Below are 12,564 nucleotides of genomic sequence, written 5' to 3' on the forward strand. Positions count from 1 at the left end.
GCTGTTCAGCAGGTGGAAAATGGTCTAAGGGTGGTCACGTTGTTCCTGGCGCTACGTATGAATGTTGCTTCTCTGCAGAAGCATAGCAGGTACGCAGGGCCTGACAGGTCAAGTGGTAGAGATGGTCTGGCTCACTTCAAGGGCAGCCTGTGGTATTTCTGCAGATCCACTGGCCTTGGACAGTTGATGGAAGGTGCCAGGCAGGCTTTCCCTGGGTGTTTTCTCTGCCTTGTGCATCCGATTTTAACAAATAATTCTGTGTTTTCACTGGTGAGCAGTAAAGTTCCCTGGCCAGGCCTGTGGCAGCTGATCACATCTTATCCACTCTGTAGTTAAACCTTGTCATCATCCCTGCTTTATAGAGAAAGTAGTGGCTTATGAGCCTGACTAATTCAGATGTTTGCCTTTCCTCTCATTTTTATTGGTGACAGACAGATCTTAGTGCATGGTGCTTCATTAGCCCCTTTCCTGCCACGGTGGTAAGGCACTGTTACCTTGCGTCTGTCACATTGGACCACATTTTGTCCCACTCCTCATGTACGACTGATACAGCAGAGCTGTTTTAGCAAAGCCAGCATATGCACCACTGCTAGAGTTAAGCCCCGTGAAACTGCTTCCAGCTTTTCTGGAGTATTAGAAATAAACTGCTGAGCTCGGTTTTTGACTAACCAGCACAAGCATGTAGTGCGGTAGCAGGCAGGGCCAGGCAGGTGGGCAGGACACAGTACACCACGTGGGTGCCAGCAGGCACAGAAAATGCAGAAGCTGCAACTGGGCTTGCATGGTCTCAGATTCCTACTTGCTGCAAGGATGGGTCAGAGCACTCAGCATGATCCACAGAGCCCAGCTCTGATCGAGTTCCAGGCCTCTGCGTGCCATCAGCTCTGGAGAAGTGGCATGGGGAGCAGCAATCCTATTCCCTGCAGCTTACTGATGCCCCCTTGACCTCGTACTGCATGGTAGTGGTGGGAATGGCTGGGCAAAGGAGGAGGGTGACTTCCATGTTTTATACAGAGCAGGGCCACACTGAGGTGTGAATTCCTGCAATCTTGGCAGCAGCTTCCCCTGGGCCCTCCTGCCCAGAGGACGAACGTGCCCAGCGGCGTGTGTGCCCAGCGTCACAGTGACCTGGCGGGGAGGTGGAGCTGTGGCAGAGCAGCCAGCACAGCTGAAGCCTTCTGCATAAGGAGCTGTTTGTTTAGCTCAATTGTTAAGCCCTATTGACAATAGCAGCGCCCCCCTCCTCTCACACTCGAGGAACTGTGGTGGCCACACACTGATCCTTTCTCTTGTCTTCAGGCACCGAATTCGGGTTATTCTTCCCTGAGTCCCTCTGACTGGCTGTTGCCTTTTGTTCTCGCTCTCTGCAGGCATACGAGTGGGCCTTGGAAGGGATGCGACACCTTGCCTGCATCAGCATGGAGGACTGCAGCTCTGCTGAACACTGTGCAGGTGTGATCAAGTGCCTGGAGAGTTACAAGGGACAGCACCCAGACATCAGCGATGCCCGGTTCCAGGAGATGAAGGAGCTGGCCTGTGAGCTGAAAAGTGACAAGGGACTCAAGCAGTGGAAATTTGCATGGTCCAAATGCCAGGAGACCAAGCTGGTTTTTGAAAAGAAACTCGAAGCAGCCGTGAGAACAAGGAAGTCCCTGCTGTCAGACCACAAACCAGCTGCTGGGGAGCAGCCCCGGGCTGGCAGTGAGGCTGGCAGTCTGTCCCACCGGAGGCACTCTGAGGGGGCCACCTCCGGGTCTCACTGGGACAGGACTTACAGCGTGTCCCACTGCTACAACAGGCCCAACTGCTCTCTGGGTTGGACTAAGGAGAAAGCTTCCTCGCCCTCCCTGAGCTGCCCTGGTGATGTCAGTGCTGGGGAAGAATTTGCCTGCCAAACCGCTCTCAGCCCTGGTCCTCACTTGAGCAGAGTTTCTTTTGCCAGCGGGGCCTCCAAGTCTCCAAAGCTGCCTGAAGAAAAGTCAAACCTGGAGAGCATATTGAAAACCCTGGAGGTGAAGCCATCCTGCACATCCACTCCAGCCTCTGGGAAGCTGCCTCCCAGGAGGATGCTCCGGAAGGCCCAAAGCTTTGACCTTCCATGTGGTGAGAGCCTGTGGTCAGGCTGCCAGAGGACGCTGAGCGAGCCGGCCAGATACGGCAACACCGGCGTCTTTATTAAGGGGCTGGAGGTGAGCAGCACTGAGCTGGTGGACAGGACTTTCGCGCTGCGGCAGCAAGCTGCTCACAGCTGGGCTGCAGACTGCCTGCTGGAGGGACAGAGGGGCTGCCTCTCCATGTTGGAAGCCAAGAGCTGGGGCAGGTAAGTGGCAGTGACACTCAGCACTCTGGTCCTCAGGTTGGTGAAAAGGCAGCGAGCAAAGATGTGAAGAGCTCTGCAGTGACAGTTAACTTTGGCAGTGGGTACAGGGCAGATGGAGATGTAGCTCCAGCTTCCCTGCACACACATGTGTGGCACTAAGTGGGCCCACAGGGATGTCCCCACATAGCCTGGCACCTCCCTCTGGGGCAAGGCAGGGAAATGGGATCTGTTGCTCTTCCCCCACAGCATGGTTCTTCCGTAAGAGGGGAAAGAGCAGTTCCCAGGCAGGAGAGGATGGAGTCTGAACATTGCTGGCATTGGAGGATGAGGGTTTGCAGAAACATAGTATTCAGGGACCTGGTAAACCAGTGGTTGCAGCGGGGGGGTCTGCAGTGGGAAAGCAGAAGCATAGAGCATCATGCTGCACACTTTTGGGGAGCGCTGTACCCAGACAGGTAGGGAGGCACTTCCAGTGCTCTGTGACAGCTGCTTCGTAGGTAAGAGGGTGTTTGTGTTTGCCCTTTGGGGCTGAGATCTCTGTTTGTGTGGCCAACAGCTGGCTTTTGTTCTCTTCTTTTCCTTCTCTGTCCTTAAGAATCTCAACTTTGTTGTAGTACTGCAACGTGGCTAGGACATGGGGAGCCCAGGGATGTGAGCTGTTCTTCAAAGGGGGTCACCAGGCAGGTCTTTAAGCTGCTCTCATTGGAAAAGATTTTAAAAAAGAAAAATATTTTTTAAACGGTGGTAGAGGTGAGAAACGAGTGCTGGATGCAGGGGGACCACAAAGCTCCTCCACTGCTTCTGCTCTGGATGGGATGGCTGGTGACAGTGAAATCCTCTGGAAGGGGTCTCTGATAGCCCAGCACAGCATGTGCCAGGAAAGCTTATGGCAGGGGATGAACAGCAGCAGACAGGAGCCTAACTGCTTTGCTTCTCAAGGGAGCAATGCAGCAGCCCTCCTGTCCATGGGTGCTAAGGCAATCGTACAATCGTACTGTTCAGTCCACTGAACAGCCAGGAGTTGGCTTGGGGGAAAGATGAGAGGCAGGGAAGGCAGGCACACGTTTAGAGTAGTTATGTTTGGTGCTGCACTGCCTCGCAGTGGAAACGTCGAGTATCTAAGAGCAATCCTTTGAGACGTGCAGAGCAACCCATGCTAGGAGCTGCTGTTTGCTGATGAAGTGATATGAGGTTTGTTTCCCACTCTTTATTTTTACTGGGACAAGCCCAACAGCACCTGCTTATGTTCTCCCAGGGTCAGCATTGCCTCCCACAGCATCCAGTCATCAGGCTGACTCCTCCTCACAGAAGTTATCATGACTCCTGCTGTCCCTGTTGTGTCAGGAACGCAGCTGTTTGCAGAGCAGCCTGTTGCGTCCGGAGCAGGGGCTGGGTGGGCCCAGGTGTGTGTGTCCTGCTGGGGTTGGGTCAGGACCACAGCCAACCTGGGTCTCGCCCTTCCTGAACAGAAAAGCCAACAGAGTTCCTTGGATCAGCCACAAGCTTTTCAGTGTTCAGGGTCAGAGCTATGACAGGTAGTTGTGAGTCTGAGCTTGCATGGTGCTAAAGGATCATCTCATTCCCAGGTTGGGTCTCAGGGAGATCTTCTCTAGGGATAGTCCAGTGCTTTGCAGTAGCCCTTCTGCATTGTGGATCCCTTCAAGGCTGAGTGTTTCCTATTGCAGCAAGCTGCGGCACATCATTGACGAGATGGTAACCACGGAACGGGAATACGTGAGGTCGCTTTGCTACATCATCGATAGCTACTTCCCTGAGATGGAGCGCCTCGACCTCCCCCAGGACCTGCGTGGGAAACGCAGCGTCATTTTTGGGAACCTGGAGAAACTCTATGACTTCCACAGCCAGTACTTCCTGCGAGAGCTCGAGAGCTGCTGCAACCACCCGCTGCGGGTCAGCCACTGCTTCCTCCGACATGTAAGGAAGGCATCAGCACCTTCCCCCTTGGGTTGGGCTCTTCCAGACACATGCTTGGCTCCTATGCCCAGCAGTGCCTATACGTTTAGCTGCTTACCTGCGTCTTAGTGGGCTGTGGCCCTTTTTGGGAGGGGAAGGACTACCCTGTGCTGGGTTGATTTGTCCCCTGCCAGCTCAAATGCTAGGTTGGACTGGGATGGGTCTGCGAGGCTGGGCCCAGGCAGCAGCAGATGCTTTTTGCCTTTCCTGTTGCTCTTTGCTACCAAGAGACACTGCCAGGGAAGCAAAATGTCTGTTCCTTAAAGACCACCTGCTTCCACAGGGGCATCCCTTACCCTGTCTTCTGTCTGTGGTGTCAGTGTGGAATGACTTCAGGGAATAGAGAGGTACAGACCTGCTTGTTGAAAAGGGCTGCTAGGGAGAAGCACGGCGCACCAGTCTTAAGCTCAGCTGCCCCATGCGTGTTTGCTGCTACCAGGTGAATGGTATCTCTTGGGGTACAAAAGGCGCAAGGGGTAACAGGACAGTGGATTGAAAAGTCTTTGCTACTGTAGGAGTAGGAAGACAAGAACATTCCCTGGCTCTTAATGAACTTGAAGCAAAGTCATTCCTGGTATCATAGGAGGCTCTGGTGCAGCCTGAGAGAGGCAAAAGTACTTGAGTAACCAACCCGGGGGCATGGCTGTCACTGTGTCCTGGATGTGCATTGGTCTCATGCGGGGACCTCTTTTTTGCAGAAAGACCAGTTTGGGATGTACGCATTGTATAGCAAGAACAAGCCAAAGTCTGACTCGCTGCTGGCCAGCCATGGGAATACCTTCTTCAAGGTAAATTCCACTGCCTGCATCATGATTACTCCTGGTGTTTGGGTCACTGATCTGTTTAAACAAGCCCAGCTTTCCTGCTTGAGGGGAATGTTCAGCACTACCTCTGCTTTCCTGGCACAGCTCTCTGCACAAGTGTATGTTGGGGGACAGGGGCAGAGATGTGGTGAGTGCTTTGGAAAGGAGCCCAGCACACAGCAGCATTGGTCCTATGGCCTTGCGTTTCCCTGCAGGGCGAACAGAGTACCCCAGTCAGGAAAGCTATGGGTGTCAGTGCCTGCCTGGGGGCACAGGGCTCTCCATGGGAAGCTGCTGCCTTCACTCTCTGCTGCATTTCTCAGTTCAAGCAGGTGCAGCTTGGAGACAAGATGGACCTGGCCTCCTACCTGCTGAAACCTATCCAGCGGATGAGCAAATACGCCCTGCTCCTGAAGGACCTGATCAAGGAGTGCAGTGAGGCACAAGAGCAGGAGCTGGGCTACCTCCGTGCAGCTGAGGAGATGGTGAAGTTTCAGCTCCGGCACGGAAATGACCTGCTGGCCATGGATGCCATCCGTGACTGTGATGTACGTTCCAGTGTCCTCCCCAGCCCAGGGGGGCAGAGCCACACTTCTTCCCCTTCTCTAGACTTGGGGTCTTTGGATCGTATGGTGAGCCTCCCCTCAAATTCCCAGAGTGGTCAGGGTGCCGTCTGCCAGTACAGCGTAGCGGGACTACTGAGGCACAGAGCAGGGTCTCCTTGATTCGCTAGGACAGACAGCCTGGATGCTGTTACTTGAGCTGGGTGAGCTGCATGTCATAAACACGCACCCAGGTGCTTACTGAGGTGACATGAGGGAGCCTGGCAGCACTTGCAGATGGTGTCCTGCAGGCTGCCTCAGGCCCTTCAATCTCTTTTGAGCTGGTGATAAGAGGGTCAGGCAGTTTGCAAGAAGGAGTTCAAACTGATGCTGATGCCAGGGGTAGGCCAAAATCAGCTAGGTGGGACTTGAAGGAGAGGCATGCAAAGTGCAGCACTGGAGGAGGAGAAACCACAGGGCTCAGGGTGGAGGAAGATGGATCTGGAGCAGGAAGAACTGAGGGACTGGTCTTCTGACCCAGATGAGCTCCTGGCAGTCTGATAGGACTCCTTTCCTCTTCAGCTCTCTTCTTTCCTCCAAGAGAAAGCTCTGGCTGCTGCCTCCAGTTGCCACCCCAGAGGTTTGTCACAGATCTGTACAGGGTGACAGGAGAGGGTCATCTGTGGATTATGCCTAGGAGAAAGGTGCAGCTCTTCCCTGAGCTCTGAGCCAGTTGTTTCAGCCTGATGTGGCCTCTAGCAGAGCCATGCAGCCCTACCTCTTCAAGAGCCCTCCTAAGATGACAGGTAGCTGCCACTTCTTCACCACCTGGGCTACAGCCATATGGGACCCTGCTCTCTAAGTCTAGACCTGATTCTGCTGGGGTCTTACCAGGATGTTCCCTGTGTCCAGGTGAACCTGAAGGAGCAGGGGCAGCTGGTGCGGCAGGATGAGTTCACCATCTGGCTGGGCCGCAGGAAGTGCCAGCGACACGTCTTCCTCTTTGAGGACCTGATCCTGTTCAGCAAGCCCAAGAGGATTGAGGGTGGCTTTGATGTGTATATCTACAAGCGCTCCTTCAAGGTACGGGCAGCCCTGCAGCTCCCTCCTGTGCAGGAGGTGTCCATGGCTGGTTTCCCCATGGACGCATGGCTCTGAAATGGGGAGCAGGAGCACCTTCAGCAGAAGGGCTCCTCCCACCACTGCTAAGCCTTCTCCAAGCTATGCAGTGAAGCCAGAAGGAAATACTTCACACATTAATGCCTGGGCCCCCTTCATGCTGTGAGACGTGGGGATGGAGTGTGAGGGAATGGCAGCATGGGTGCGGCAGGGAGGTGGTGCTGACTGTGGATGAAGCACCGGGAATTGCTTGGACTGTCTCTGTCCAGATAGTACCTGCTCCTGTCCAGGCCCTCAGGCTCCTTCCTGTTGCGTCTGCTGAGCTGGAGGCAGCTCTGGCACAGGGTGCAGGCAGGGTTTAACCTTTCTGCTCCTGGTGGAGCCCCAGTTGATGCTTTGCTCTTCCTTTTTCTGGCAGACTGCAGACATCGGTCTGACAGAGAACTCTGGAGACAGTGGCCTGCGCTTTGAGATCTGGTTCCGAAGGCGGAAGTCCAGTGACACCTACATCCTCCAGGCCAGCTCAGCTGAGACTAAGCAGGCCTGGACCAGTGACATTGCCAAGATCCTGTGGCAGCAGGCAGCCCGCAATAAAGGTGTGATTCCTTCCCGGGGCGTCTGTGCCGCAAAAGGTGCGGGAGGCCTGTTCAGCTCATGCTGTCCTGAGTAGGTTTGGAGCCTGTTACCAGGCAGCTCTGTGTGGCAAGCAGCTGTGTGCCAGCATGCGGCCTCAGGAGCATGTGCTGGGCTTGGCTGGGCATGTCCCTTTCCTGTCGCTCATCCCCAAGGAAGATACTAGCACAGGGTTCCCTGCCCTGTGAGTGTGGGCTGTGCTCCTGAACGGCTCCCTGTTCTCCCCACTGTCTAGGCCACTGCTGGAGTGGCAGCTGTCTGGCTGAGTCCCGCCTCTCCGCCCCAGGCTTCCCGCTTGGCAGGACTCTCTTAGGTGGCATGGCACTGAGCTACTTGGCCAGAGCAGGGCATGATTGCTTGTCTGTGGAGACTCCTCAGGACTGGGGAGCGAGGGGAGAACAGATCTAATCTCAGTAGTTCAGGAGCAGCCTGGCCCAGGAGTGCTCTGGCCTGGGGCTGCATAGTGCCTGTGGGGAGGGTTGGGTCAACCTCACAAACGTGGCTGTGGGTCTCTTCCTCTCCAGAAATCCGTATGCAGGAGATGGTCTCCATGGGTGTGGGCAACAAGCCATTCCTGGATATCAAACCCAGCGAGGCAGCTATCAATGACCGTGCTATCGATTACATCATGAAAGGAAGAGGTAAGTGCCAGCCATGCCTGCCCCCTTGCTCCACGTGAGCTAGGCAGGACTGGTGCTCAGGGCTTCTTTGGTATGTTTTCTGGCAGGCGCCAGGACCAGAGCATCAATTGCGGTGTCTCTGTTTGACCATTCCAACCCGTACAAGAGGACACAAGCGCAGCTCTCCGCTGGCAGCACCCCTGCTGCATACAGCCCTTCCTCCTCTTCCCTGCTGGGGCCCCTCAACCTCCACATGTACCTGGACCAGGCTCTGCTGCCAGGCGTCCTGGCCCCGAGCCGCCCCTTTGACATCGGCACCTGCATCGAGGAAGACGAGCTGGAGCACGAGACGAGCAGCCAGCCATCACTGAGTACGTACGAGCCCCACTGTACTGTAATGCGCCCTGGGATGTGCGGGCTCGTCCCCACACCTTGCTCTGCGCTGTGCGGTCAGGCCAGGCTCACTGGGGTTGTGGCAGTCCCTCTCGTACCCAGACCGGGGCAAAGAGGGCCCTGCCCTTCCATGCCAGCTCTGTCCCAGCTTTTGTGGGGGGAGTTAGCTCAGATACAGGGATTAGTAAAGCACCCACTGATCTGCAGCTGTGCCCGTGGCAGGCTTGGTGCTGCATACTGGGGCTGCTGGGGCCTTGGAGGCCAGTGCTCGTGTCTCTGTCCCTCTGGTGCGAGGCGCTCTGTCCCTTGCTCTCGCCAGCCTGGTCCGGTGACCCCTTGGCTTCCCCTGTGTGAACTTCCCTGGCCAGTGTATACTGATCTCCAGCATCATTTGCTACACTTCCTCAGGTTATTTTGTTGCCTATGGCTTTAAAGAGGCCCAGACAGGAGTGTGGCTTATCTGTGGGCTTGTGTGGCCAGTGCCCCTGCAGACAGATACATTGTCAAGTGTATGTAGGCCAAATTCATCATCATCAGAGTGACCTTCCTCTCTTCCCCCAGCAACAGAGAGCTCGGAGTCATCGCACTGCATGTCAGGCAGTGGCTCCAGTGGCTCCGACAGTGGCTGTGTCTCCAGCATCCCACAAGAAAGCTTCTGTGAAGATGTGGGCTCACCCCCCTACACGCCCCTCGGCTCACAACACAGCTCTGCAATGGAGGAGAAACCCAGGTTCACAAACAGCCAGTACATTTCTGCCGTAAGTGCAAGTGGCCAAAATACTCTCTTCGCTTTGCCTGTTCCTGCAACTGCCTCCCCGGTTCAAGCCGCTGCCTCTCATGGGGGGACTGAAGATGCTGCTTTTGGGCTAGGGGTCACTGTGGGAAGTGACTTTTCCTCTTGCAGAGACTCGCTTCCTCTGGGGCAGGCAAAAGCCCCTCTGCTCTGAGAGCCTCCCCTGTGGTGGCCAAGACCCCCGAGGAGATGCTCTGGAAAGGACCTGCAGTGCTGGAGGATACACCAGGAGGGGATGCTGCACACACAGGAGCTATAATGCTGTCATGGGCTGGGGTACATACATAACCTCCTGGGATGGATGGAGCTCTGCTGCAGATGCTGCTAAGCTCCTTTTCTGGGAGGTTTGGGCGCCTGTCGCTCTGAGATTGCAGTGTGTCTCCTCTTAATGTTCCTGAGAGTTCTCGGCTGCTTCCCTTCCCACTAGATCGTGTCCTGATGCTGTTGTACTCTAACCCTGTACTAATGCTGGCTTCTCTTCTCCACAGAAAGCAGGCCAGGTCGCCATAAGTCCCTCGACAATAGTGTGAGCCCCTCTGCACACGTATACTGCCTAAGGAAGTGGAGTTGCTGTAAGTAGCCCCTGAAGGGGATTTTCCAGCAGCTCTGAGTGCTCGTCAGGTTTGTCAGTAGCTCTGAGTCAGAAGGGCCTCACCCTCTGGTTCTCGATGAGAAGTTTTCCACATGATTTTCTGACCAGTCTCTGGGGCTCTGATTCATCTGCTTAGAGGAGACCAGATCCCACAGAGACAGCTCCCATAGAGCCATTGCCTTCCACAGCCAGTCTGACGCCTCCCTGGTTTGAAGAAGCAGAAGCAAAACAAGCCAAGTCACTTTCAGGTAGCAGAGGCTCGAGCACCACCTAGTCATCGGTGTTCAGATGAGCTTCTTTCCTCTGAATGCTGCCCAGCTGTCTAACCACTAATCTGTTTCTTGTAGCTGTTTGCCGAAATCCTGCTCTCTGTTAGTCCCTTTGAACTGCCTTGGGGAATCCACAGTATTCTCCCTCCGCTGAATTTATCCCACAGTTTCCTTTGAACCTCCAAAGGAAACTGCACATCACCAGGCAGAGGAACCTGCTAGGTGATGGTCAGGATGTCCCGAGGGAGCTGGAGGATGCCTTGTCTGCAAGGAAATTGCTGTTGAACTGAGGAGGGGTGAGCCCTGGCAAGACTCGCAGCCAAGCGGGGCTTCCTATGTGTGGGTGGCAGCCCTTGGGAAGTCATGTCACGGCCCACCCAAACTGGCCTGCTTCTGGCTCAGCTTTTTCCTCTCTGGCCTTAGGCCTGAGCCTCCCTTTCCCCAGGGAGCAAAGGGGTAGGAACGTGAGAGAGGCAGGACTAGGGCTTGAAGAGTCAAGGCCCAGGGTGGTAGGTGGCTCATGGGTTTGGCACTGTGGGGGTGTTAACAAGCATGTGGGCCCACGGCTTGTGATCTGCAGGTACAGGAGTTCATAACCAGCTAAACGGCACCAGCCAAGGTTAAAATTTAAGATCCAGAGCCCCTTCTGGCAGGGGGGGGACAGTCAGAGACAAGACTTACTGAAGTGGGCACAGAAGCAGTGGGTTTTGCTGGCCCGCTGCTGCTGGGACAGCAGCACGTAGCCTTTGGGTGAGTCCTGAGGTGCAGAGGCAGCCCTCCGCATGGGGGAAGAGCTGCGCTTCTCCTGCGAGGCTCTTCCAGTAAAATGTTCTTTCCCCACCAAAATGCAGCTCTGACAAACGGTGGTTTTCAAGCCTTTTGCAAAATCACTGCTGGCCAGGACAGAACGACCTGCCATGTCACAGGAGTGCAGCCAGTCTAACCCATTGCACGGTGCTGTGTTCCAGGTTTGATTGCCATTTCAAACTTCCTGAAGACCCCAGGCCTCTGACCAGCAGAAGGAGACAGTCTTCACCCATGAAGATAGAGATATATATATATATATATATATATATATTTTTTTTTTTTTTTTTTTTTACACATAATCAGCCTCTTTCAAACAGCCCAAAACCTGACCTCTGGCTGGGGTGAAGTCCCAAGGTTTCTGTCAACTACACGTAATAGATTTGGTGTTGGATGGGACCTTGGGCATTCAAAATTTGTTAGCCCTATATTTATGAGTAATAAGTAACATAACAGTTTGGGAAAAAAAGTATTATTTTTAAAGCTATGAGCTGTACAGATTTTTGTTACGAGTGACTCTGTTACTATTTGTTCTGTAAGCTGCACATTTTATAAAGTTTTTGGAAGGGCATGAAGAGAAACTGAGGTATTTAAGAGAAGTAGTGTAACTTTCTGTTTCAGGGTTATATTGACCTGGAGCTTAAGATTTAACGTCCTTCCTTATGTTCTAAATATGTCTATCATAGCAATAATTTATTTTCTTGGCTTAACACTTCTGTTTTAATAAAAGCAATTTCATTGTTACAGTGAATTGTTTCTTCAGATGATTCTACCAGTGCCTCAGTGCTGAGCTTATCTCTGTCTTAACCACCTGTCAGCTCTTCCCCTCTCCCCATGCAATTTCCGCACTAACCAACTGCCAGCTAAACCCTGTAAATCCCGAGTGCGTTCCCCAGGAGAAGGGGAAGATCCCCAGGTGGAGACTTCCCAGACACCAGTGGGAAGGCCGAGGCAGAGCAGGGAGTCGTCCACAGAGCAGCCAGCAGAGACCTGGCAGGGCATGAGGAAGAGTGAGCTGTCTGCCAGAGGTCAGGAGGCACAAGTCTCCAAAGTTCCTGCCTTTAATTTAAGCCAGTTACCCGGCATAGCTGCGGTCCCAGCAGCAAGTCTCTCTCTGTCTCCCTGCTGGGTCAGGTTCCAGTGGCAGTGTCAAACTCCAGCATGCCTTGTCCCAGTGGCTGGGCTGTGACCCAGGCTTTGGGGTGACAGGGGCTGGCTGCTTGCTTCGCCTCTGGGGTACTTCAGTCCCACCGTCGTGGCTTGTTTGAGGAGTTTTGGGTGGAGGTGGCATCCGAGACCAATGCATTTTGAGTATAATGGGTTGACTATAATGCTGACCCTTAAATGCGTGGTGTCTGAAGGAGCACAACATCAAAGCTCAGGACAAACGTGCCCTGTGTTCTAAGGTGGCCTATTCCTGAGTATCATCAAAGCTCAGGGCATGGCTGTGACAACCTCTCCCTGTTCTTGGAGGAAAGGAGAAGTAGCATTTTTGGAAACCATAGTTAGTTGCTGCCAAGCCTCTTGTTTACTCCTGGTTTATGAAGTGTTGTAAATTGGGCTCCCCCAGCTGTGTCAGCAGTGGTGTCACATCCAGCCTGAGAAGAAGATGGAGCAGTAACTTATTTTAACTGCAGTTTTTTCCCCGTAGCTGCTGGGGCAGGGGAGCTGCCGGGCCCTTGACAGGGCTGTGCTGTAGTCT

The 12,564-nt window shown here is 54.1% G+C and overlaps 1 protein-coding gene across 7 annotated transcripts in view; it reads left to right on the top strand.

The window, feature by feature from the left end:
* Window positions 1-11,137, top strand: part of PLEKHG4 (pleckstrin homology and RhoGEF domain containing G4) — a 95,542-nt gene extending 84,405 nt beyond the window's left edge. For 2 of the 7 annotated variants that reach the window (XM_052796766.1, XM_052796768.1), the window contains exons 14-22: window positions 1,371-2,320; window positions 4,006-4,255; window positions 4,993-5,082; window positions 5,421-5,729; window positions 6,552-6,722; window positions 7,177-7,390; window positions 7,916-8,032; window positions 8,119-8,382; window positions 8,966-11,120. In XM_052796766.1, coding sequence (XP_052652726.1) covers window positions 1,371-2,320; window positions 4,006-4,255; window positions 4,993-5,082; window positions 5,421-5,729; window positions 6,552-6,722; window positions 7,177-7,390; window positions 7,916-8,032; window positions 8,119-8,382; window positions 8,966-9,351 — 2,751 coding nt within the window. In that variant the 3' untranslated portion in view covers window positions 9,352-11,120. Of the gene's footprint in view, window positions 1-1,370; window positions 2,321-4,005; window positions 4,256-4,992; window positions 5,083-5,420; window positions 5,730-6,551; window positions 6,723-7,176; window positions 7,391-7,915; window positions 8,033-8,118; window positions 8,383-8,965 lie in introns of all 7 variants that reach the window. The other 5 variants (XM_052796771.1, XM_052796773.1, XM_052796767.1 and 2 more) reach the window with 5 other exon arrangements.
* The last annotated feature ends 1,427 nt before the right edge of the window (window positions 11,138-12,564 follow it).

The sequence above is a fragment of the Harpia harpyja genome, chromosome 9 (genome assembly GCF_026419915.1).
Source record: "Harpia harpyja isolate bHarHar1 chromosome 9, bHarHar1 primary haplotype, whole genome shotgun sequence".
NCBI classification, from domain to species: domain Eukaryota; kingdom Metazoa; phylum Chordata; class Aves; order Accipitriformes; family Accipitridae; genus Harpia; species Harpia harpyja.